General features: G+C 34.2%; 1 protein-coding gene across 1 annotated transcript in view; it reads left to right on the top strand.

The window, feature by feature from the left end:
• The window catches only part of SLC6A11 (solute carrier family 6 member 11), a 165,068-nt gene that overhangs the window by 14,298 nt on the left and 124,021 nt on the right, over window positions 1-26,749 (top strand). Inside the window, exon 4 of the mRNA XM_074283907.1 lies at window positions 4,645-4,735. Coding sequence (XP_074140008.1) covers window positions 4,645-4,735 — 91 coding nt within the window. The remainder of the gene's footprint in view (window positions 1-4,644; window positions 4,736-26,749) is intronic.

Raw genomic sequence — 26,749 nt, 5'->3', positions numbered from 1 at the left:
CTACTATAGTATCTTTGCAAAGAAAACACCTAATGGGGTCATGAAGAGCTGAAATAACTGCAATTAAATAATAACAACTTTCTGACTCTATTTCTAGCAAGATACCAAGTCTATATGAAATGACACATCTCTGTATTATGAATATGTTCTTGGAGAAAACTTGCTTTCCTTAAGGAGATTAAAATGGCTCATCCCCACCCTCCCACACCTGGTACTGTTTATGTAGTACAGATGAGGAGGGGGACTGAGAATAAAAAGCTGCTGGAGGTGTGTTTCTTCAACCCCTAAGATCCTCATTTTTTAGAGTTATATTTCTAGAAGACCTGTGGAGAATCATGGAAGAGCAGGAATAAATTGATTGTGATCTAGTGTATTAGAAGAAATAACCACATCATTGAGATCGTAGATCCATTTGAGAGTATTTGAGGATGTATCCCATTTTTCAAAATGTTTGAAAAATTCTGGACATGGTGAAAGCCAAATATCAACAAAAAGAAGATAAATCAATCCTATTAGATTGGATGAAAAGAGGGAAGAAATCATGTTCCAGATGTAATGGATTTAGAAAGCATTCCCAAATCAGCTTTGTGCAATTTGTCCATTACCTTGTTAGAAAGAAGGAAAGAGACAAACATTTATTAAGTACCAACTAGTTCTAGGCACTTTGCTAAGCCCTAGAACAAGCAAAACTAGCACTAAATGAGAAGACAAGATTAAGGGAGGGGAGATATAAGTTTTATCCAGCTTTAAACAAATTATTAAAGACAAACAAATGGAAATTCCTAAAGAAAAATAGATCAACATGTACCATTCCAATTTCCTCTGAAAGTTTACCTGAGGCAAAGCAACCATTGCAAAGAAGAGACCAAAAATCTGCAGACAATTTGGTGCAAAATCTAGTTAAGCCAAGTTGTCTTGATGAAAATGTGACCTCTTTATCTGGACTCTGAACATCTTAGTCCCTAATTTGCTATATAAAGATGTATAAATGGCACTAAATAAGGCAGGTAAGTAAAGCAGCAACTCAGAGATGTTTGCTACTATGGTTGAAGATGTTCAGCGAAAAAATGTCCCTATAGATGATGAGACACTTCAGTGACTCCTTATTGGACATGATATTGCATTGGTTGCAACAGACCAAGGAACAACAGAGAATCTCCTAGATAATATCCCTAGATACTCTAAAGCAGAGACTCAGCTTTTTTTGTATGTCATGGCTCCCTTGGGTGGTTTGGGAAAAAATCAATGGATCCCTTCTCAGAGTAATGCTTTTAAATGTGTAAAAGGAAATTCAGAGGATTGCAAAAGAAAAGAATTATATTGAAATAATTGCCAGATATTAAAAAAATCTAGTTCAAAGATTGCCATGCTAAGAACTCCTATTTTAATGAGTTAATGCTCATAAACCACATAAGAAAATTGGATGAAGGGGCAGTTGAGTGGTGCAATAGATAGAGTACCATCCCTGAGATTCAATATACTAAGTTGAAATACTTCCTCAGACACTAGTTGTATGGTTCTGGGTAAGTCACTTAACCCTGATCTTCTAAAAAGAAATGAATGGTGGATAGAGCACCAACCCTGAAATCAAGAGGACCTGGGTTCAAATCTGGCTTCAGATAATTAACTCGTCCTAACTATGTGGCCCTGGTAAGTCATTTAACCTCAATTGCCTCAGCAAAAAAAATGAATAAAGACAGTAACTGCCCAATTGATTCAGTCCATTAATTATTTTTATCATCTGTGGATACTACAATGGACCATGGAACTGAGTCCAGAATTTAACAGACCAGAGAGAACTGGATAGCATTTTTAATGAACTCAAAGTCCACTTTCTTTTTGAAGGTACCATGGTGTAATCAAATTGGTTTGGAGTCAGAGGAGCTGAATTTAAATTCTGATCTGACATTCCCTGTGTGACATAACACCCTCCCCCCCAAAAAAAACCCTCACTAATTTGTCCAGGCATCAGTAAGGTGGGGGATGAGTCTGGGCTAGATTACCTCTCCTGCTCTAGATCTTTGACTCAATAATTTGATAATGAGATAATCTCTTGCAGAAAATATTTGGGAATCTATCTGCCAAAGGAAAGTCAGGAACTATATGAGCAAAAGTACAAAACACTTTGCACACAAATAAAGTCAGATCTAAACAATTGGAAAAATATTAAGTGCTCCTGGATAGGCTGAGCAAATATAATAAAGATGACTATACTATCTAAACTAATCTATTTATATAGTGCTATACCAATCAGACTCCCAAGAAATTATTTTAATGATCTAGAAAAAATAAAAACAAAATTCATCTGAAAGAACAAAGGGAACTAATGAAAAAAGAATCAAATGAAAGCGGCATAACTGTACCTGATCTAAAACTATATTACAAAACAGCAGACACCAAAACCATTTGGTATAGGCTAAAAATAGACTACTTGATCAGTGGAATAGGTTAAGTTCACAGGACAAAATAGTCAATAACTTTAATGATCTAGTGTTTGACAAACCCAAAGATCCTCACTTTTTGGATAGGAATTTACTATTTGACAAAAACTGCTGGGAAAACTGGAAATTAATATGGCAGAAACTAGGCATAGATCAATACTTAACACCATACACAAAGATGAGATCAAAATGGGTTCATGATTTAGGCATAAAGAATGGGTTATAAATAAATTAGAAGAACATAGGATAATTTACCTCTCAGACTTGTGGAAGAGGAAGAAATTTGTGACCAAAGAAGAACTAGAGATGATTATCGATCACAAAATAGAAAATTTTGCTTATATCAAGTTTAAAAAGCTTTTATACAAACAAAATTAATGCAAACAAGATTAAAATGGGAGCAATAAACTGGGAAAACATTTTTTCAATTAAAAGTTCTGGTAAAGGCCTCATTTCCAAAATATATAGAGAATTGACTTTAATTTATAAGAAATCAAGACATTCTCCAATTGATAAATGGTCGACAGATATGAACAGACAACTTTCAGATGATGAAATTGAAACTATTTTACTCATATGAAAGAGTGTTCCAAATCACTATTGATCAGAGAAATGCAAATTAAGACAACTCTGAGATACTACTACACACCTGTCAGATTGGCTAAGAAGACAGGAAAAAATAATGATGAATGTTGGAGGAGATGCGGGAAAACTGGGACAATGATGCATTGTTGGTGGAACTGTGAACGGATTCAACCATTCTGGAGAGCAATTTGGAACTATGCTCAAAAAGTTATCAAACTGTGTATACCCTTTGATCCAGCAGTGTTACTATTGGGCTTATATCCTAAAAAGATCTTAAAGGAGGGAAAGGGACCCACATGTGCAAAAATGTTTGTGGCAGCCTTTTTCATAGTGGCAAGGAACTGGAAATTGAATGGATGCCCATCATTTGGAGAATGGTTGGGTAAATTATGGTATATGAATGTTATGGAATATTATTGTTCTATAAGAAATGACCAACAGGATGAATACAGAGAGGCTTGGAGAGACTTACATCAACTGATGCTGAGTGAAACGAGCAGAACTAGGAGATCATTATACACTTCAACAATACTATATGAGGATGTATTCTGATGGAAGTGGATATCTTCAACATAGAGAAGAGCTAATCCAATTCCACTTGTTCAATGATGGACAGAATCAGCTATACCCAGAGAAGGAACACTGGGAAATGAATATGGACTACTTGCATTTTTGTTTTTCTTCCCAGGTTGTTTTTACCTTCTGAATCCAATTTTTCTTGTGCAACAAGAGAACTTTACGGATCTGTATACATATATTGTATTTAAGATATACTTTACCATGAGACTGCCTGACATCTAGGGGAGGGGGTGTAGGGAGGGAAGGGAAAACTTGGAACAGAAGTGAGTGGAAGGGACAATGTTGTAAAAATTATCCATGCATATATTCTGTCAATAAAGAGCTATAATAAAAAAGACTTTTTCAGTTTGTTCAGTTGTACTTATCAGATAGTTCTGTTTAATTTCTATTTTGAGGTTTTATTCACAATGAGTTATTGATTTACTGCATTGGAATATAAACTCCTTTCAAGTTGGGATTATTTCATTTGTGATTCTTATGTCTGGTACCTCATTCCTGGCATCAAATATAAACTGAATAATATTCATTAATTTCATTTATTTATTGTTCTTCCTTTGCTAATTTGTTCAATGGATAATCTTTTCTATTTTTAACCAGTAATACCAAAAGATCAAAAAATATGCTTTATCAGCATTTATTACTTCACCATACCTTACTTAAATAAAGTACTACCTACACAAGCTGTTCTTCCAGTCTCCTTCTTGAACCTAACAAGTAAATTTACAAGTATTTGACTAAAATACTTAAATGGACTTACTTAGTTATGTGTGTTCCATAAGAGCACATGCCTTGAGAGCAATGGCTATTTATTTCTCTAAATATATCAGGCCAAGGAACACCAGAGTGTCCTAGCATGGTGCATAGAAATAAAGAGATTATTGAATTGAATTGAATTCAGTTAAATGGAATGGCACAGTTTCCTTTTTGGTCAGATTAGTCAGGAGGCTGGTCAAAGAGCCTTACTTTCTCCCTGGCCAGGCACATTCTCCTCAATGAAGTCAGTATGCTTTATGAGATAATTGTTTGATTTCCATTGCAGATCGCTGTGTTGAGTTCCAGAAGTTGAATATGAGTAACTGCAGCCAGGTGTCCCTCCAGAATGCAACCTCACCTGTCATGGAATTTTGGGAGTAAGTATGATCAAGAACTCCTTTCTCCCTTTTCATCCCAGGAATCTTTCATCTAAATATGTGTTAGAAATTGGGGAGCCAGCTGGATATATGGAGCTTATAGGAGCCCCACTGCTTTTTCAGGGCTTCAGGACCAAATATCCCTTTCCAGAGAAAATAACTGGTTTCTTGTCTATAAGGTTTTAACTGCTCTCAGATGTATGTTTTTTTTCTTACTCAATGATAACTAATGTCATTGGGTGTTAAACCTAGAAGGGTGTTAGTAAAATGTTGAGTATGTATCTTTGACAGAAAATAGAATTTTTTTCTTTCTATCTACACTCTTTTTTTTTTTTAGAAAATAGAATATTTAAAATATGGTAATCAATGAGTATATTTACTCCCTAGACGTGTCATAAAAGGAAGCTTAGATTTGGAGTGAGAAGCTTTGGGGGGTTCCAATCTTGGCTCAGTGGCTTACTATGAGATCTTTAACAAGTCACATTATTTAGTTGATACTCAGTTTCCCACATCTGAAAACTATAATGGTTCAGCTAGATGACTCCTTTCTGACTCTAAAATTCTACGTACAAGTACATATAGAGAATGCTGAGAAAAAAACAGGACTATTGATTTTGAATACTTGAATTCCATTCAGAAGATGACACAAACCAATTCAATAAATCAATTTGTATCAAATGTTTCTTATGCACAATGATAATGAAATAGCTAGCATTTGCATGTGGCTGTAGTCACCATCTACAGTGATCTTCAAGTCCAAAAATATAAAATCTGACCCTGTTTACATTTCTTTTCCCTCTATTTGCCAGGAAGTTACCAAGATTTGAGGAGGTCTTTTGATGTTAAGCTTCAAGTTAGCCTTTACATTCTCCTCTTTCACCTTTATCAAGAGGCTTCTCAATTCTTTTTCCCTTTCTGCCATCAGAGTAGTATCATTTGCATATCTGAATTTGTGGATATTTCTCTTGGCAATCTAAATTCTAGTTTATGATTCATTTAGCTTGGCATTTCACATGATGTACTCCGAATGTAAGTTAAATAAATAAGGTGATAATAACTTTTCCAAACTTCAACCAACCAGTAGTTCCATATTCATTTCTAACTGCTGTTTCTCGACCCTCATAGAGTTTCCTTAGCACACAAATAAGATGATCTGGGGCTCTCATCTCTTTGAGGACTTGTCACATTTTGTTAAGATCCATATAGTCAAAAGCTTTAGTGTAACCAATAAAGCAACAGACATTTCTCTGTAATTCTCTTGCTTTCTCCACAATCCAGCAAATATTGCAGTTTAGTCTCTACTTCCACCTCTTTGGAAACCAGCTTGTTCTGGTAATTCTCCATTTACAAATTGCTGAAACCTGGATTGCAGAATCTTAAGCATAAACTTTGTAGTGAGTGAGATGAATGCAATTATTTGGTAATTTGAACACTCTTTGGTATTGTCCTTCTTTAGGACTGGGGCGTAAACTGATCTTTTTCAATCCAGTGGTCAGCATTTTCCAAATTTGCTAGTATTTTAGTGCAGAACTTTGAACAGCATCATCTTTTAGGAGTTTGAATCTCTCAGTTGGAATTCAGACATCTCCACTAGCTTTATTGTTAACTGTGTATGTATAAAATTGTCAACTGTGTATGTATAAAATCTTATCAGATGACTTTTTGCTTTCTTGCTTTTCTTTTTTTAAAGATATTTGTTCCTTACTCCTGTATATTAGTGAGAACCTCTGTCCTTAGATCTTTAGACATTCTGTCTACTAGATCTAATCCCTTTTAAAAATTATAGCTTTTTATTGATAGAACATATGCATGGGTAACTTTTACAACATTGTCCCTTGCACTCCACTTCTTTTCTAAGTGTTCCCTTTCCTCCCTCCATCCCCTCCCCTAGATGGTGAGCAGCCTCATACATGGTAAACATGTTAAAGTATATCTTAAATATAATATATGTGTACTGGATCTGATCCCTTAAAACTATTCCTTACTTCCATTTTATATTCATAAGATATGTTCTTTAGGTCATACATATATGGCCTGATGGTTTTCCTACTTTCTTCAATTTAAGTCCACATTTTATAATAAAAAGCTCATGATCTGAACCATAATCTACTCCAGGTTTTGTTTTAACTAATTTAAATAGCTTCTTCACCTTTGGCTACAAAATATATACTCAATTTAATTTCCATATTGACCATCTGCTGTGCAGAGTCATTTCTTGGGTTGTTGAAAAAGAATATTTGTTATGACAAGCAAATTATCTTGACAAAACTCTATTAGTCTCTGTTGTGCTTCATTTTGTACTTTAAGGCCAAATTTGCCTGTTATTCCAATTATCTCTTGATTTTTGAATTTAGTATTTCAACCCCCTATAGCAAATGTGATATCTTTTTAAAAATTATTCCTAGAAGATGTTGTAGGTCTTCATAGAACTGATCAACTTTGACCTCCTTAACTTCAGTGTTTGGAGCATACATTTGTATTACTATGATGTTGAATGGGTTGCCTTAGATATGAACAGATATCATTCTGTAATTTTTGAAATTATACTCCATTACTGATTTTCTCACTGTTTTATTGTCTAAGAATTCTATTCAGCTTCTGCTAAGAGATTCTTGCCCATATTAACGTATTTAATGAGCATCTGAGTTAAATTTACACATTTCCATACATTTAAATTCACTGACATTCTAAATGTCCATATTAAATCTTTCCATCTTCTATTTGACCACATCCAGCTTACTTTGCTTCATAAACCTTGTATTCCAAGCTATTATGCAATATCAATCTTTATAGCAGTGGACTTTCTTTTTATCATCAGTTGCATCTACAATTGAGCTTGCTTTAAGTTTTGATCCAGCAACTTAATTAGTTCTAAAGCTACTGGTACTTGTCCTTGGATCTTTTCCAGCAGCACCATGGCTTGGACACCATGCCTGATTTCCTCAGTAGGTAAAGGTTATTCATTTGTTCACTATTATCCTACTGCCTAGATACTAGCATCTAGATTACTCACTTTCCTTGAGCCCTTTTCTAGTCCAAATATTTTTTGATGATTTTCCCCCATATATGCTGGGTGAAAACAATTCTTTAGGAAGTTAAAGGCTAATTGTTGCTCTTCTCAGCAGTTCAAATTTAATGCAATAACCCTTTGGTTTCATTCTTAATCTTAGTGTATTCCTTTTGGGACTATGCCCAATTTATCCTCTTCCTCTTCCTCTTCCACTTCCTCTCCCTCCCTCCCTCCCTCCCTCCCTCCTTCTTCTTCTCTCTCTCTCTCTCTCTCTCTCTCTCTCTCTCTCTCTCTCTCTCTCTCTCTCTCTCTCTCTCTCTCTCTCTCTCTCTCTCTCTCTTTCTCTCTCTCTCTCTCTCTCTCTCTCTCTCTCTCTCTCACATTCTCTTTATTCTCAATATTTAGCTATATTTTCTTTGTATAGAGTCTTTTGCATGTTGTCCCTCCCCCCCATTAAACTGTGAGCTCTTTGAGAAGAGGAAGTATCTTTTTCTCTTTATCTGAATCCCTCCTGCCTAGCATAGTGCCTTGCATATATCTGCCACTTTATAAATAATAGTCAAGTTGATGATTTCTGTGAGTTTCATTTTCCTCAAACAAGTACTTGTACTACCCATCTGAAAAGACTGATGGGAGAATGAAAAGTAAGAGTTTACATGAAGCAGAGACAGAACCTGGGACAGCACACATAATACTGGAGTGTCATAAAATGTGCCCCCTTATCAATTTTTTAATCTGAATACTACCTTTTAAGGGCTGAGACACTGAGATAGATCAAGACTTCTCCTGAAGATGCCATCTTGTGGAAAAGAGGGAGGATCTTATGTAGAGTTGAGAGAAGCAGACTATTTCATAATTTCCTATTTTAATTGATTCTTCCTGATATTCAGTATTAAGACCTGTTTCTTGAATTCCTGCTTCAAATTCATTCAATACCTTCCAAATTCAATTCTTGTTGTTTGTCCTTTGTTCTCAAAGAGGACCGTGATATCAGGGAGGAGATGACATGACATGAAAGTGAATTGGATTTAAGTAAGGGAGGGTTAATTAGTCACCTGTCTCAGTTTCCTCCCTCAGAGCCTGGTGATGAGATATAGATGAAGACTACTAGAGACGGCCCTGGACGCAATTGAAGATCTTGGCCTATTTAAGCTAACGTCTTCAACAGCCTCAATTTGACTGAAACTACACCCATTCAGTGATTAAGGGGAGGTAGCAATTATGGCAAAGCACCAGACTCAATATCCTAGTTATGGTTCTTTGGCAAAACACTTTGTAAATATGAGTTATTATTATTGATAAGTTTTGTTATAAATTCTCCATAGGCAGGGATGGCAGTGTGTGTGTGTGTGTGTGTGTGTGTGTGTGCGTGTGTTTGTCCATTATAGTATTTCATGCAACTTATCAATTAATGAGTGAACAATAAAGAAATATGTAGAGTCTAAAAACATCAGTCACTGTTTTTCCTAATAATTATTATGTTTCAGAAATAAATTTTTAAAGTAGGTTTTTTTTCTTGCCTCAGCTAAATTCTTCCTATAATTCTTCCTTGTGGTGAAGACTTGATTCTGGCCTCTCAAAGGATCTTTCAGAAGAGTACATGCTTTCTCAAGTTTTTTTTTTTCTTTTACAAATAGTATTTGATTTTTTTTTCTAATTACATGTAAAGATAGTTTTCAATATTCATTTTATAAGACTTTAAATTTTATATTTCCTTCCTTCTCTTCTCCCCTCCCCAAGATGGCAAGCAATCTGATACAGGTTATATATGTGCAATCTTTTTTTTTTTCTCTGTTTATGTTTTAAAATTTTTTTTCATTTTTCCTAGTTACATGGAAAAAACATTTTTGGTTATACATGCCTATTCATTTTTTACATATTTCCAAATGGATCATGTTGGAAGAAAAAATCAAAACAAAAGGGAAAAACCATGAGAAAAAAGGGTGAAAATAGTATGTGTTTATCAACATCTAGTTTCCATAGTTCTCTTTTTGAAGACAGATTGTGTTTTCTATCTAAAATTTATTGGGATTGCATTGGATCACTGAACCACTAAGAATCAAGTTTATCATAGTTGTTCATCACACAATCCTGCTATTGCTGTATATAAAAGAGTTTAATTTATATATAAATTGCTGTATATATGAAATCTTGCAAACATATTTCCATAGTAGTCAAGTTGTATTAGAAGAAATAGAAGAAAAAGGGAAAGCTACCAAAAAAGTAAAAATAGTATGTTTTATTCTGCATTCAGATTCTATAGATCATGTTTAACATATATTAGACTACTTGCCATCTCGGGGAGGAGGGGAGAGAAGGGGAGGAAAAATTGGAACACAAAGTTTTGCAAGAGTTAATGTCAAAGAATTATCCCTGCATATGTTTTGAAAAAAAACTTTAATTAAAAATAGTGTTTCAAATACAAAAAAGCCTATTTTGTAGTACAAAGTTTTATTATTTTTCTTTTCATAGCCTCCCACTAAATTGTAAGCTTCTTGAGAGTAGAACATATCTTTAGCCTTTTTTTCATATCTTGTATGTTTAGCTTAATAAATGTTTATTGACCTTAAAAAAAGATTGCATAGATCTTTTTCTAGATATGGATGTCGTTTTCCATCATGAGTCTTTGGGAATTGTCTAGGATCATTGTATTGCTGAGAAGAGCTAAATCAATCATAATTGATCAGTGCATAGTGTTATTGTTACTGTGCACAATATGCTCAGTTGATGCAAGAGTTTCTAGGTTTTCCTGAAATCTATCACTTCATTATTTCTTATAGCATAAATATATTCCGTTAATTCATATACCACAACTTGTTCAGCCATTCCCCAATTGATGGGCATTTCTTTAATTTCCAATTCTTTGCCATTAACAAGAGAGCTTCTATAAACATTTTATACATGTGGGTCCTTTTCCCTTTTTATGATCTCTTTGAACTACAGACCTAGTAGTAACACTCCTGGATCAAAGGATATGTACAGTTTAATTGCCCTTTGGGCATAATTCCAAATTTCTCTCCAGAATTATTGCTTTGTTAAGTCTTAAACTGGTTGAGCTTCCAAGAAAAGCTGAGCATAGGACTTTGTATTATTGGCTCTGATTTCATAACTACTACCTGAGGAAGAGCCTGACTAAATTTAGAAACTCATCAGTAGAACCAACAGATATTTGGGGGGAAACAAGAATGTGTGGAAGATTTAAGATTTATGATGAGTGAGGGAGTGCCCAAAGCCCTGAAATCTCAGATATCTTAAGTACTGACAAATCTTTCTAAATAATAATTTTATGTTTATAGATTATACAGATTGTACAATTTTTTTGCCCACATCTCCACAAGATACATGATATCTTTTACTGTGGGAATTGAGGAAGGATAGGGGGGAGAAGCATGTCTGATGTTAAAATTGCATTGGCGCTCCTGGTGTAATAACTCTCTCTATTAATATAGATTAGCAACTCATCTGTCATAAAATGTGGGGACATTTAGAGGGTAAATGACTTTCCAAAACTCATACAACAGAGAATGGAGCTGGGACTTGATTCCAGATTTCCTGACTTAAGTTTCAGTATGCTTTATAATGAGATTTTCATTCATGTCCAATTCTTTATAACCCCATATCTTGGCATAGATACTACAGTGCTTTTCATTTCTTTCTCCAGATTATTTTACAGATAAAGAAGTGAGGCAAAGAGGATTAAATGTTATGTCACAACAAAAAGGCAACTAGATAGCACAGTGGATAGAACAGTGGATTTAGAGTCAGGGGAAATTCAATTTCATGAGTTCAAATCTAGCCTCGGACACTTAGTAACTAGTATGAACCTGGGCAAGTCACTTAATCCTCATATTATGTAACAAAAATGCCTTTGTTAATATTGATCTTGAACACTGCTGAACAGTAAAGTTAATTTCTGTAATTCCTTTTCTATAAAATTTCTTCTGAAGACATTCTTGACTATACCTCAGTAATACAATGGTTCTATGATCTTATCCATTTGGAAGCTCCTTTTAATAATTCAGTTTGCAAGTCTTCCAAGTCTGTTCATCCTGAAAGTTTATCTGTGTCATTTTCTCAACTTGATTCACAGACTACTGGTGTCATCTCTCATATTTTCTTGACATTGTAAAGAAAGTAATCATATGTGGGAAAGTTCATCAGTAACTTCTTGTCACATGATCAGCTTATCTTCTTCCCATTATATTTTTGATGGTATTTTTACATCATTTCCTTTTTATAATTATTCATTTATAATGTAAATTAGATCGCTTATATCCACGTTACATTTCCATTGTTTTCTGAAAAATACTCAGAGGCTAGAGTAACATGATTCCTTGTCAGACAATAATAATAGAAAAATGTTGGTATTAAAAAAGATGGATCTCTGTTTAGATAGAAGCTTTAAGTCACTAAAAGAACTTTGAAGTTTCCAAAAGACAATCTAAGCTCCTTTTTTCTTATTCATTTTAGACTCAACTTATTTTTCATTTGAAGTGTCTTCCAAGTTATGTGAATTTATCAATTTCAATAGGCTGTCTATCCTATTATATGTCATGCTTTACACAATAGACATTTTTCATCCACCTGTTTTTTTCTTACATGGAGTAAAATCCTTTTGAGTGATTATAACTCTCATTTAAGATGCTCTGCAATGTTTCAAAAGAACAGAAATCATTCACAAAGACTAGCATTTGGAATATTTCACCATGTACATGTGATTCTGCTTTGACTTGGATTTTGAGTGGGATTTTTTACATTTTGGTGATCAGCAATTTTGGGAAAAATACCTCTCCTTATTTTAAATCTTTTTTTGTATTTGTTTTTGTTGAGTCTATTTTTTTTTCCTGAGGCAACTGGGGTTAAGTGAGTTGCTTAGGGTCACACAGCTACTAAGTTTTCTGAGGCAAAATTTGAACTCAGGTCCTCCTGACTTCAGGGCTGGTGCTCTATCCACTGTGCCATGTAGCTGCCCCATCTTATTTGTTTTTAATAACCATATTATACAAATATCTTACAGGGAATAATGTATAATTTTGGCATAATTCATCAGGGACATCTTTTTGAAGAAGAATTTTTAAGATTATGTTTTCTCTCCCAATTTAAATGCTTTTTTATGGTCACCAAATAATAAATGAAGTGGAATCAGTCAACAGTTAACAAACATTTATTGAGCTCTCACTATGGGCCAGACACTGTGCTACTTTCTGGTACATATACCTTTTTTCTGTCTTTCAAACAATTGTGTGATGCTTGAGTTTTGATAGGATATTATTTTCTAGAGTTTGCCTGTTTCTTTTTAAGACTTCCATCAAGGAGAGTTACAATACTTTAATAGATATTTTCAAAACATTTCATATAGATAGAAAAATAGGCAGATGTGGCTTGTTAGAGATAGTGTCTTGGTTGCATATTTTGTATAAATAAAATCCGAGATAAATTTTATGCCCATCAACCAATTTTGGTATCTTTTCTTCCATCAGATCAAATGAGATAATATCTGTAAAGCACTTATCACAATGACTGGGGCGTAGCAGATACTTATAAATGATAGCTGTTTTTATTATCACACCTTGAGAATCTATCTATCAATTCCTCCTCTTTTACATAGATCCAAACATGAATCCCTGCCATATGTACTTGGTATAATTCAATTTTGTGTGTGTGTGTGTGTGTGTGTGTGTGTGTGTGTGTGTGTGTTTGCTTACTTCAGTGACATTTTTACTTCCTCTAAAGGCACATCCAGGATTACAATATTAAAATCAACATGTGATGATTTCACTTTCTTTGGTAATGAAAAATTACTATAAAAATCTCTGAGGGTCTTTCCATCTTTCATCTACTTGCTGTTCTTTTTTTATTTCATCCATTAATGCTCTTGAAATGATTTTATTTAATTGAGTCTCTTACCAAACTTTCTTTAAAATGATTTCTCTTCACTGATTGCTATTTTGTTTTTTTTTAATTTTTTAAAATTAATTTTATAACTATAATTTTTGACAGTACATATGCATGGGTCATTTTTTTACAACATTATCCCTTGTACTCACTTATTTTCCAAATTTTCCCCTCCCTCCCTCTACCCCCTCCCCTAGATGACAGGCAATCCCATACATGTTAAATGTGTTACAGTATATCCTAAATACAATATATGTGTGTAAAACCGAATTTCTTGTTGCACAGTAAGAATTGGATTCAGAAGGTAAAAGTAACCTGGGTAGAAAGACAATAGTGCAAACAGTTTACACTCATTTTCCAGTGTTCCTTCTCTGGGTGTAGCTGAATCTGTCCGTGATTGATCAACTGGAACTGAGTTAGATCTTCTCTATGTTGAAGATACCCACTTCCATCAGAATACATCCTCCTATAGTATTGTTGTTGAAGTGTATAATGATATCCTGGTTCTGCTCATTTCACTCAGCACTGATTGCTATTTTGTGAAGAAATACTGCTCATAATCTACTGTTATTTTCTGTGAGAGTTTAAAAATAAGTTTGTGTGAGTTTCCTTGGCTGCCATATGCCTGGCAAGTAGAGCAATTGTTTGCTAATTAAGATCATTTTTAACTACTTTTTGTGGCAATTGGTTTATATCACTTATCTATCTATCCACATAAATATATATATATATATATATATGCCTTATAAAGTTCTTCATAGAACTTTGCTGCCTCTTTATCCTTAGTAATTGATTTTAGTGTGTAAACTACAATTACTTTCAAGTTGGTCTTTATGTACAACAAATAATGCATTATCAAGTGACCAAATGCTCTGTGAAATGTTTCTCTTTGATTCTAAACACATAATACAACTAAATTTACCAACTTCTTCATTTTTCCCTGTGAGGAAAATACATGAACCATCCTTCTATTTAGCTTTTTTTTTGCATTCTTGCTTCATTTACAGTAAAACTTTCGGTATTGATAGAATTAATTTCTTCTGGGGTATTTTCACCATAATCATTAAGACTCTCATATATATATACATAGATAGATAGATAGATAGATAGATAGATAGATAGATAGATAGAGATAAATGGCTAAGTTAGCACACATAGGTTGTCTAAAACACATGTAATTTATTGGGATGTCTGTCTCCTTTTTTGCCACATTACCACCATCATTTCATTGAATAGGTTACTCATTTTATTTGTTAAAGACTCAATAAATGGAGTAACTATTTAACTTTTAGGGCAGATAATGAATTTCCTTTCTTCCACATGTATTCACACTATTAAAAGTCACAACTATACAAAATATAGTCATTGGTTCTAGCTCAGTGGAAATATGAATAGCGACTTGGAATAATGTGATCACTTCAAGGGATTCAGTATTCTCACTAATTGGAACTTTTGTGTTGTCTATTTTATGGGATTGTGGCAAAGTGCTTTGAAAACTTTAAGATTCTAGAGAAATATATGTTAATGTTATTGGGAAATTTACCTTTTATCAAGGCTTCAAGAGAAACTTGGAGTGATCTTAGGAAGCAAAGCTGCTTAGACTTTGTTCCAGAAGTTAATGTCATTCATTAATGTGATGCCTCAGTACTATGGCAACAGGGTCAGGTTTTGTGTACTTTTGGTCAGTCATTCCTGAAGCCCCATCCATAGTGGGGGTGGGGAGGGAAAAGGTATAATCATAAGACCTTAGAACATAATTCAGGTTATTTCTACCAGTCAGGTCAACTGTGCGTCAAATGTCATCATGCTGGATTGTGACTAAGAATTTATTCTTCTTTTGCTGTTACTTTTGTTCTTTTGCAGTTACTGTAAATATCTTGACCCAAGGGAAGTCAATGAATAAAACAATTAAGCAACACACTTTTTAAAAAGAGTGATGTACCTTCTATTTTGTTCAACATGGGAGATATAAATAAAAAGCAAAAATAATTCATGAGTTTACTTAGGTACAATTCTAACAAAGGGAGACAATAGTCACAAAGACACATACCAGATACTTACACGATAAATAGAAAGTAAGAGTAAGGTAGAAGCAAATGGGGAGAATAGAATAGCCTCTTGCAGAAGGTGGTATTTGAGCAAAGTCTTGAGGGATGCCAGAAATTCTAAGAGGTAAAGTTTGGGAGCAACAGTATAACTGGCAGGGAGGACAGCCAGGGCAAAGGGATGGTGGTATGGGATAACATGTCATGTGTGAGAAATGGTGAATCGACTTGTATAACTGGAGACTGGAAATACAGCAAATAACTAAGTTATGAAAGATATAAATGCAGAGGAGTTTATATATGATTGTAGAAGTAATAGCAAGTCACTGGATTTCATCGGGGATAATGTGGTCAGATTCACTTGATTTTTTTTCAATTTTCCCTAATTTTAGTTTTTAAAACTTTCCTGACACATTTTGTTTTTAGAAACATTTAGAGATTACCCCCCTTTCATGAGAGATCTCCATAACAAAGTAATACAATAAAGTAAAACTAATAATACAATGACCTCATCTGAAAGTGAATTTCATCATTTTGTATCTATAGCATACCATCTCCCACCTCTCTCCTTTTTCAAAATCAAAAGAAATCTATTTTTTTCTCTAACACCACTGGGAAAATAGGAAAATATGTTTATTAAAAGAAACATTCTTAGCTAAGCAAAACAAATTCCCTCAAGATTGTATAGAAAAAAAATACATATCTTATTCTTTACTCCCAATCCATCACCTCTTTGCAATGGACAGTGTGTTTAACCTTTGGCTATCTGGAATCCTGAGCAATCATTATATCGATCTTAGTTCTTGCAGTGGAATCACACCCACATTTAAGAGAAATCATGTTGGTAACTGTATGAAGAATGGATTGGAATAAAGGTTAAATTTGAGGCAGTAGGACCACTTAGAAAACTACTGAAATAATCCAGGAAAAATGAGATGTCATATAACAAGTGGAAAGTATCCTGTATTCTGGCTATAAGTTTTCTCTCTGACAAGTCCCTTCTAAGGCATTATGCTTCAATTTCCTTATCTACAGAATGATGGCTTAATTAATTTCCTACATACCTACTATGTGACAGGCACCATCATAGTTATTGGGGATACAAAGAGAAAAATAAAAACAGGTTGGATCTCTGAGGTCTCTTTGCTAGTCAAGTTTTCTGTTCTTCCTTGTGTATCTCTAGGTGCAGAAATTCTTCTTGAAGTATCATAGAGTCACTGAAGCCCAGATGTGCAAAAAGCTGAAGGACTACTTAGTTTAAGCTTGCAGTTAGATGGAACAATGAATAAAGTTCATTCAAACACTGTGTGACTCTGGGAAAATCACTTAACCTCTCATTTTTCTTATTTGCAAAATGGGGATAATAACAGAATCTATCCCCAGGTTGTTGTAAGCTATGTAAGGCAAAATTATTACATAAGATATGTAAGATAAATGAGATATTTTAATGGTGCTTTGGTAATCTTAATGTACTATATGAATGCTGGCTAGCTAAATATTAGGAAAGGAATCGTGTCTATAAACTACTTAGCAATTAGTTATCAAGCCTCTGTTTGAAAACCTCCAAAGAAGGGGAACTCATTACCTAAATATGCAGTCCATTTTCCTTTTTGTAAAGTACTAGTTGTTAGGCACTTTTCTCCTGAAAAAAGCTTCAGTTTTGTTTTGTTTTGTTTTGTTTTGTTTTTGTTTTGTTTTTGGTGTCACTTTTATTGATTACTCCTGTTTTTTGCCTTCTGCCCTATTACTTTTCCTCCTTTTCATGGTTTATTCTTTCTTTTTTGGAGGATAGATGTTTTCATTTTATCTGGTAAATCCTCCCCCCCTTTTTTAAGATTGCCACATTTTTCTCTTTCCTTCTTCCTCCTTCCTGATTGGCAGCAAGTCATTCGTTCTTTCGATAAACATTTATTAAGCATGTAATGTATGTCAGGCATTTTGCTAAGCGCTGGGGACAGTCAACTAGATCTGACTGCTTCAGTGATGCAATTCATAGTAGCCAGAGCAGGGAATGCAACCAAAACCATAGCATATGGAGATTCCTAAAAAGTTGAGAGATACATATGTTACTCCTTAAACAGAGAGGATTAGGATTGCTGCAAATTGATTAGGAAACTTTTTTCATTGCCTGGGGAAGCCAAATAGTAAACATTTTATTTTTTTATTTATAAATGTAAAATTTATTTTTAATTTATTATTTTTTAATATTCTTTTAAATTTTGAGTTCCATAATTTCTTCTTTCTTCCCATTGTGAAGATAAGTAAAATAATATCAATTGTACATGTGAAATCCTGCAAAGCTCATTTCTATATTAGTCTTTATTCAAGCAAAAAAAAAAAAAAGAAAGCAAGAATATTGTAATTCAATTTGCTCTCAGAGTTGTATACATTTTTTTCATCATGAATACTTTGAAATTATACTAGATCATTGTATTGAGCAGAATAGCTAAATGTTTCACAATTGATCATCATTACAACTTGCAATGATTCCCCAGTTCTTCTCACTTCAGTTTGCACCATTTCATTTAGGTCTTGTCATGTTTTTCTGAAACCAATCCCTTCGTATTTCCCTCAGTATAATAGTGCTCTGTCACAATCATATGTCACAACTTGTTCAGCCATTCCCCAATTGATTAGCATCCCCTCAATTTCTAATTCTTTGCCTCCAAAAAGAACTGCTATAAATATTTTGGTACATGTAGGCACTTTTCCTTTTTCTTTGATCTCTTTGGACTGTATCGACCCAGCAGTGAGAGGTATGGCTGGATCAAAGGGTATTTAGAGTTTGATAACCCTTTGGGCATAGTTCAAATTCTTCTCCAGAATGATTAGACTGACTTACAACTTTACCAACAGTGTGTCTATGTCCCCTAATCCCCCCTAACATTTGTCTAAGGTACTATTTTAATCAATAGTGATTTAGAATACTTTTTCATATGACTGATAGAGATTGCTTTGATTTCTTCTGAAAACTGCCTGTTTATATCCTTTGACCATTTATCAATTGGGGAAAAAAACCTTATTTTGTGAATTTCATTCTGTTGCCTATATATTTGAGAAATGAGAAACATTTACTATATTTTTATATTACTTCACTATACATAATATGTTTTATTAAAATATAGTTCCCTTTTTAATTAGGTCTGCTTTTTTTGCTTTTACTTATTTGAAATCATGATTTTTACCCCTGCCTTTTTTATTTCCACTGAAGTAGATTCTGATTCAGAATTTTAATACTGTGTCTTTTTGTTTCAAGTGTGTCTCTCATAAATAGTATATTGTTAGATTTTGATTTCTAATCCATTCTGCCATCTGCTTCCATTTTATAGGTAATTTTATCATCTCATTCCCATTCATATTCCTCTTTTTTTCTTTCCTTCCTTTTTTTCTCCCTATATTTTCCCCTCCCAGACACTGTGTTGGGCATACAAAAAAAGGCAAAAGATAGTCTTTGCCCATAAAAAGATTATGGGGAGACAGCATAAAAACAGCTACGAACAAACAAGCCACGTACAAGATAAACTGGAAATAATCAGTAGGGGGAAGGCAGTGGAATTAAGATGAATTAGGAAAGGCTGGGTGATCTGACTTAGTTGGACTTGATGGCTGAATCTGTCTTCCACAGATATATTTTCCTCTCCATCAAATTTACTGTTTTATAGAGCAATTTTTCTTATCATTTTCCACCATCTCCTTTGTAACATTTGAATTTATATGCTAAGTTTATCTTACCTTAACTTCCATGTTTCTTCTTCTTGTCAAGGAGATAAAATGGATCTTAGTTGAGGTGTTTTTTGGACTTGGCATCCTTATTGTACCTATTACTTTACACTGATTTTTCTTTTGTAGTAAATAATGATAGCCCATGTCACTATCTTTTCCTTTGTTCCTTTTATTATTCTGCATGCCAGTAACATGATTATAATAATAAAATTATGTTTATTTTATAAAGGAAATGTTATATATATACATATATATGTGTATATATATATAAAGTTTTTTATTTTCAAAATACATGCATAGTTTTCAGTATTTACTCTTGCAAAACTTTCTGTTCAAATTTTTTTTCTTCCCTTTCCCTACTCCTTTCCGAGACAGCAAATAATTCAATATATTTTAACATGTGCAATTCCTGTATATACACACACACACACACACACACACACACACACACACACACACACATATATATATATATATATATATATATATATATATATATATATATATATATATATATATATATTTCATTCTACACAAGAAAAATCAGATAAAAAGAAAAGAAAAAATTGAGGAAAAAATAAATTGCAAGCAAACAACAACAAAAAAGTAAAAATACTATGTTGTTGTGATTCATGCTCAGTCTCCACAGTCCTCTCTCTGGATGCAGATGGCTCTCTTCATCACAAGACCATTGGAACTGGCCTGAATCCCCTTGCTGTTGGAAAGAGCCACATTCATCAGAATTGATGATTGTATAATCTTGTTTTTGCTATGTACAATGTTCTCTTGGTTTTCCTCACTCACTTAGCATCAGCTCATGTAAGTCTCTCCAGGCCTCTCTGAAATTGTCCTGCTAATCATTTCTTATAGATCAATAATATTCCATAACATTCATGTACCATTCTCCAATTGATGGAGATCCACTCACTTTCCAGTTTTTTGCCACTACAAAAGAACTGCTACAAACATTTTTGCATGTGTGGGTCCTTTTCCAAAGGGAAATATTTTTGATGATACTGCCCTAACCCAAAACAGTAAAGTGCCAGCCACTTCAGAGAGAGGGTGATAGTTCTGAGTTTTGACCCAGGCTAGTGCCCTTTCAATCTCAGCACAAAGGCTCCATTGCTGATATGTAAAGATATCACTTCTGAGAATTTATCATTTTCTCTATGATTAGATACTCTATCTCCATGGTGATACCATGAAGAGTTATCTATGAAAGGTTCTCTACTCTTTCCCTTGGTGTTAATTGCCAGTACCATGGAGAGCGTGCTGGACTTGGAATCAGTAAGATGCTCAGATCTCAGATACTTATTACCTATATGCTTCTGGCTAAGTCATTTCAGCCCTTTTATTCACAATAAGTAATAAAATAGTAATAACATTAGCATTTACCTTACAAAATTATAAAGTGAATCAAATTAAATAGTTTATATGCAAAGTATTTTACATACTATAAAGTGCTATATAAAATGGTCATTAATCATTATTACAACCGATGATAATAATTATGGGAATATACTTCCATTATTGCCTTCAGTTCTGCAATTGTTCTGTACTGACATATACTAACACTTGTTCTTAGCAACCAATATAACAGCTTTTTCCAGTGTCCACCTTTCTCTCTATTAGAAGCAAATGAAATACACACTTGATGAGAAAAGGGACCTTCGCTATATTACTGATCAGTCCTTTCAAAACCACACAAGGTTTTATTTAATTTTCGGAGAGGTAGCTTAAAAGCATTTTGTGGGGAAAGATGACAACACTGGGGAGTTAAAGATGTGGAGTTAAGTTATAGTTCTGCTATGGGACCTTGGCAACTCCTTTAAACCCTTTGAGATTTAGTTCTCTTATGTGTAAGATGAATGTAATTCTATTCCATTTGGCTTCTTGTTCAAGCAAACTTTAAGTGAACTGTAGAACTTAATGTGATTGTGACCTCTGATGATAGAAGATGAGTTGGAGTTAGCCATTCCTATTATAAATTCAATTAATATTTGAAGAGTAACAGTTTTTATGCCCCAATTTTTATTCAGTTTTGGCCAAAGGACTTCTATAGCTATGATAAAGGCACTTTGTAATTCTAATCTGGAAAAAAAATCACAGAATGACACAAGTTAGTGAGGTGGGATAAAGAATATTTACCATAAAGGATATTTAACTCTGGTTGTTCCATAGTCCTGCTTTCAGTTTTTAACAGAGCCATTAAGGAAGCAATTTGTCATAGCAGATGTTGAGCTGAACCTGAAGTAGGGAAAACATGAGTTCAATTCCTGTTTCTGACACCTATTAGCTATGTCATCATGAGCAATTTTCTCATCCTTGAAATGGGAATAATAACACTTGAAGTACTACTCTTTTTGTTATTATTATTATTATTATTATTATAAAGATTTTTATTTTCAAAATATACACACAGATAATTTGACATTAACCCTTGCATAACCTTGTATTTCAGATTTTCTCCTCCTTACCCCCATCCCCATCCCTAGATGGCAAGCAATTCAATATATGTTAAACATGTTACAATATATGTTAAATCCAATATGTATAAGCATATTTATAAAATTCTTTTGTTGCACAACAGAAATCAGATTAAAAAAGAAAGTAAATGAGTAAGGAAACACAATGCAAGTGAACAACAACAAAAAGAGTGAGAATGATATTTTGTAATCCACATTCAGTTCCTATAGTTCTCTCTCTGAGTGTAGATGGCTGTCTTCATTACAAGATCATTGAAACTGGCATTAATCATCTCATTGTTGGAAAGAGTCATGTTTATCAGAATTGATAGTCATATAATATTGACGTTGTTACGTACAATTATCTCCTCGTTCTGCTCATTTTACTCAGCATCAGTTCATGTAAGTCTCTCCAGGCCTCTCTGAAATCATCTTGCTGATCATTTCTTATAGAACAATAATATTCCATAACCTTCATATATCATAATTTATTCAGCCATTTCCCATCTGATGGACATCCACTCAGTTTCCAATTCTTTGCCACTACCAAAAGGGCTGCTACAAACATTTTTGCACATGTGGGTCCCTTTCTGAAGTACTACTCTTCATGCGAATATTGAAGAGGGTCAGATGATACAGCATTATATAAAGCACCTTGCATAGTCATAAACATCCATTTTTGTAATGAATACTACTTTCAGATAAACCTCAGTTTCACAGAATTGAAATCAGAGAATCTCAAAACATAAGGAGATCTTTAATGTTATTTAGTCCAATCCATGCTTGAAATCCTCTGTTGCAATTCAGACAAACTCAACCATTGCTTGAAGACTCCTCACTCCCTCCCCAATCAGGCCATCTCACTTTGGAAGAGTTTTCATGTTAGCAAGTTGTTTTTTTTTTTTTTTCTGATCTTACCCCTATGTTTGCCTCTTTATAAATCCAAGTAATTGATTCTTATTCTAGCCTTTAAAGGGAAGCAAGATGAATCCAATTCTTTTTCCAAATTTCCACTATCACCAAGTGGTGAAAACATCTATTTCATTCCCAGTTTTCTTTTTATCAGGCTAAATATCTCAAAGGCCTTTAACTCATCTGGCATGAGCTCAAAGCTATCTACTATTCTCTTTGATCCTCTCTGGACACTATCTAGCTTATCAAAGTCCTTCCGAAAATGTGGCATCCAGAAATAAACATAACAATCCAGGTGTGGTTTGAAAGGGACAGAGTTCATAGGGATCATCCCCTCTTTATCCCTAGAATTCATAGCTCGCATAATGCAGCCCATATTTTCATTAGTTTTATTGCCTGTCATATCATGCTACTGACTCATGGAAAGCTTTCAGCATAAAACCTTGGGATCTTTTGCAGACAAATTGCTCTCTAGATACTTTCTCTAGTCAGTCTATTTCTATAAAATGAAGGCATTAGCCCATATGAGCTCCAAGGTTCTTTTCCATTCCAAATACCATAATCAATGTCCTATAAAATATGATCAAATTTCCATGTGTAATTAGTTTGATGGAAATAAAATCCTATCTCAAAAATATGGCATGAGCCTCTGGAAATTATGTAAGTTAGGATGATAAAGAGGTTTCCTCATTTACATATGAAGCAAATAGAGCCTAGAGAGATGAAGCCACTTGCTAGAAGTCACCCAGGAAGTAAGTGACTGACGCAGCATAGGAAATGAGATCTCCTGGCTCCAGGTTGAGTATTCCTTCTGCTGCTAAGATTGTGTCACTTGAGAGATCTGTAATTTCATGACTGTAGGTCCTTCCTTCTTTGATGGTATTCCACCTTTGCTTCTTCCCTCACTTCCTGTGCATTAATCAATGGTTTTTGGGATATCTGATCTTTGGAAAACAGACATACAGTCAATCACTAGCCCCTTCTCCAAAAATTTACTCATTTGTTGTAAAGTACCAGAGATTTTCCTTTATTGATTTTGCTTTCATGAAAGCAGAGTCACTTCCAGACCACAGTGAGTTATCAGGGATGAACTTTCTGCAGTCCCATTTGTTCATCCATCAGAAATGTCACTTGGTCTTATAGGAGTTCTTGAATACTTTTTTCATTATAGTCCTCTGTGGTCAGTTATTAGAGATGGCAGGTATGATAAATGCTTAAAATGTCCAGAAATGATGGTAGCTATACATATACTTACGTAACTACCAATGTGTTTATTCAAGCCTAGATCCATGGGGGCTCTTCTTAATTCTAACTTAAAGAGCATAACTAGAGAGTTGATATTTTCAGGGTTAGGCAGGCACTGTGGATCATGTTGTGACCCTCCCTTCTTCCCATATGCCTCCACATGTAAATAGTTCTTGAAAAAGAATAGTTTGAAAGGTAGAAAGATCCAAAAGTTCTCCTCAATGTGAGGGCTTAAAATAAGGTAAGTCTAGGTTATTCTCCCAGATTGGATCTCCTCAGTGACCTCTTTCCTAGAAACCAAGGTCATGGTCTGTTGATAGAAGAGGACTATTTGCACTTTTCTGAAGAGGAAGGCAAGACAGAGGGGGTTTTCTCTCTGGCAATTATTTTCACAATTTATAGTTTCAAAGGGGGCAGAGAGAGGGAGAGAGAGAGATGGAGGGAGAGAAACAGACACAGAGACACAGAGAGACAGAGAAATACATAGAGAGACAGACAGAGAGAAAGATAGAGAGACAAAGAGCTGGAAACAGAGAGAGGGAGACTGAGTTGGAGAAATGAAGAGGGAGAACAGAGATAGAGGGAGAGAAAGATGGAGAGTGAGAGAGAGAGACAGAGACAGAGAGAGACAGAGAGAGACAGAGACAGAGACACAGAGACACAAAGACAGAGACACAGAGAAAGTCAAAGAGAGACACAGAGAGGGAAATAGAGAGAGAGAAATGGAGAGGGAGAGAGAGAGAGAGAGAGAGAGAGAGAGAGAGAGAGAGAGAGAGAGAGAGAGAGAGACAGAAATAGATACAGAAAAATAGAGACACACAAAGGGAAATATATAAAGAGACAGAGAGAAAGGAAGAGAGAAATAGAGACAGAGACAGAGGGACAGAGGAAAGAGAGAGAGAATACTTGTTGCAGAAGTGGAGAAAGGGGGATTGATCAAGAGAATTTGTGGAAGTAAAATCAATAAAGTTTAGCAACTGATTAGATAGGGAAAATATTAGAAAAGGCAAAGTCAAGGATGACTTCAAGGCTGTGAACCTGAGTGACTAGAAAATTTGGAAGAGGGGAGCATTTTAGCCAGACAGAGGTGCTAAAGCCAGTTTCTGCCCAGAAAGCTGCTCATTCAATCTTCAGGGTAAGTATTTACTCCTCAGATATTGGCAAACACTATAGATTTGGATTTGTTTTATTATTTAGTTTATTTTTTAGATTTCAGAAAGTGATAAGGGAAATGTTAAAAGTGAAGATTAAATTTTATAAAATTGAAACAAAAAAGAGTTGGAAACAAGAAGACAAATGTGCTAATTTACAAAAAAAGTAAAGAGAGGAAATTTAGTAGGGATAAATATACTTGAGTTAAGAAAATCAACCAGACATAGGAAATGAAGGTAGTAAGGCAAGGTATCTGTTAATCTGAGAAAAAATGGGTTTTTTGGTATACTGAAAGTTCAGTTCCACAATGAATTAAGACAGGTAGGAAAATTAATCTTAGCTGAATTAAAGAGGAAATAATGTCCAGAACTGGGAAGATTATAGTCTTGCTGTTTTATATTCCAATCTCTGCTTTCTCCTTTCTATATGAATACATTGCTTTTTACCTTCTCATCTCTTTTCCTTTCTAAAATAACCAATATATCCCCTATTTTTTTTAACTTAAATGCCTCCAATCCCTCTGAAAGTCCCAAGGGATAGTTGTATTTTCTTCTTTTATATAGAATGTAAGCACTACATCATATGGCCTCTTTCAATTGCTCAAGTAAATTTACTTTTCTAGTCTTACATTTGCATCACAAAGTTTATACTCACCTCTGGTCTTTTTATTAGATATTATCAAAAATTCTCTATTCCATTAAGTTTTTTCCTCTTTAGGATTTTATTTAGTTTTACAGAGTATTAGCCCATGGTTTTGTTTTGTTTTTGCTTTTGGGATACTGTGTTCCAAGATCTCCTTATTAGCTACTTGTTTCCTTCTTCCCTCTCTCTGCCTTAATTTCCTCATCTCCAAAGTAGGATGATAATAGCACCTACCTTCCCAGGGTTTTTATGAGGATTAAAGAAGATAATATTTGTAAAGTGTTGTGCAAACCTTAAAGCATTATACAAATACTATTATTATTACTCATACACTCATTACTATGATTATTATATGACATCAGGTTAATCTTCCCAAATCAGAATGTGCGTCCTATCACTTTCCTATGCTTTAATTTTCATTTATAATCTAGAAGGACAAATGCTTTGGCTTGGCATTCAAGGCTATTTAGAATCTGCTCACAAAATCTATTCAAACCTATCTCCTACTATACTTTAACATATTCATTCTGTTCTAGTTACACTGACCTCCTTGTTTATATGGCCAATAGATTTAGCTCGTGCTTTCTGAATTTTTGGCTTTTACATCAGTATGACCCTTCCATTCCATCTTAAAATAATATCTGTCCTTCAAAGAACAGACTGTGTATTTATATGGATGTATATATGTATGTATGTACAGATAGTCTTATAAAAAGTCTCATTTGAGCTTTATAAAAGCTCTGGAATGCTTGTGCTTTGAAATATTCATTTTACAGTTGGGGAAATTGAGACAAACAAAAGCAATTTGCCTAGATCCCATTAGTAGTAAGCCTCTGAGATGAAATTTGAACTCATGTCTTCCTGACAGATAAGAGGGATAAAGAGGAAGAGGATCAATGGTAATGCCAAGATTTTGAATCTAAGT

The sequence above is a fragment of the Sminthopsis crassicaudata genome, chromosome 1 (assembly GCF_048593235.1).
Source record: "Sminthopsis crassicaudata isolate SCR6 chromosome 1, ASM4859323v1, whole genome shotgun sequence".
NCBI lineage: Eukaryota > Metazoa > Chordata > Mammalia > Dasyuromorphia > Dasyuridae > Sminthopsis > Sminthopsis crassicaudata.
The sequence above is the reverse complement of the archived record's forward strand: the minus strand, read 5'-3'. Positions and strand labels throughout refer to the sequence as shown.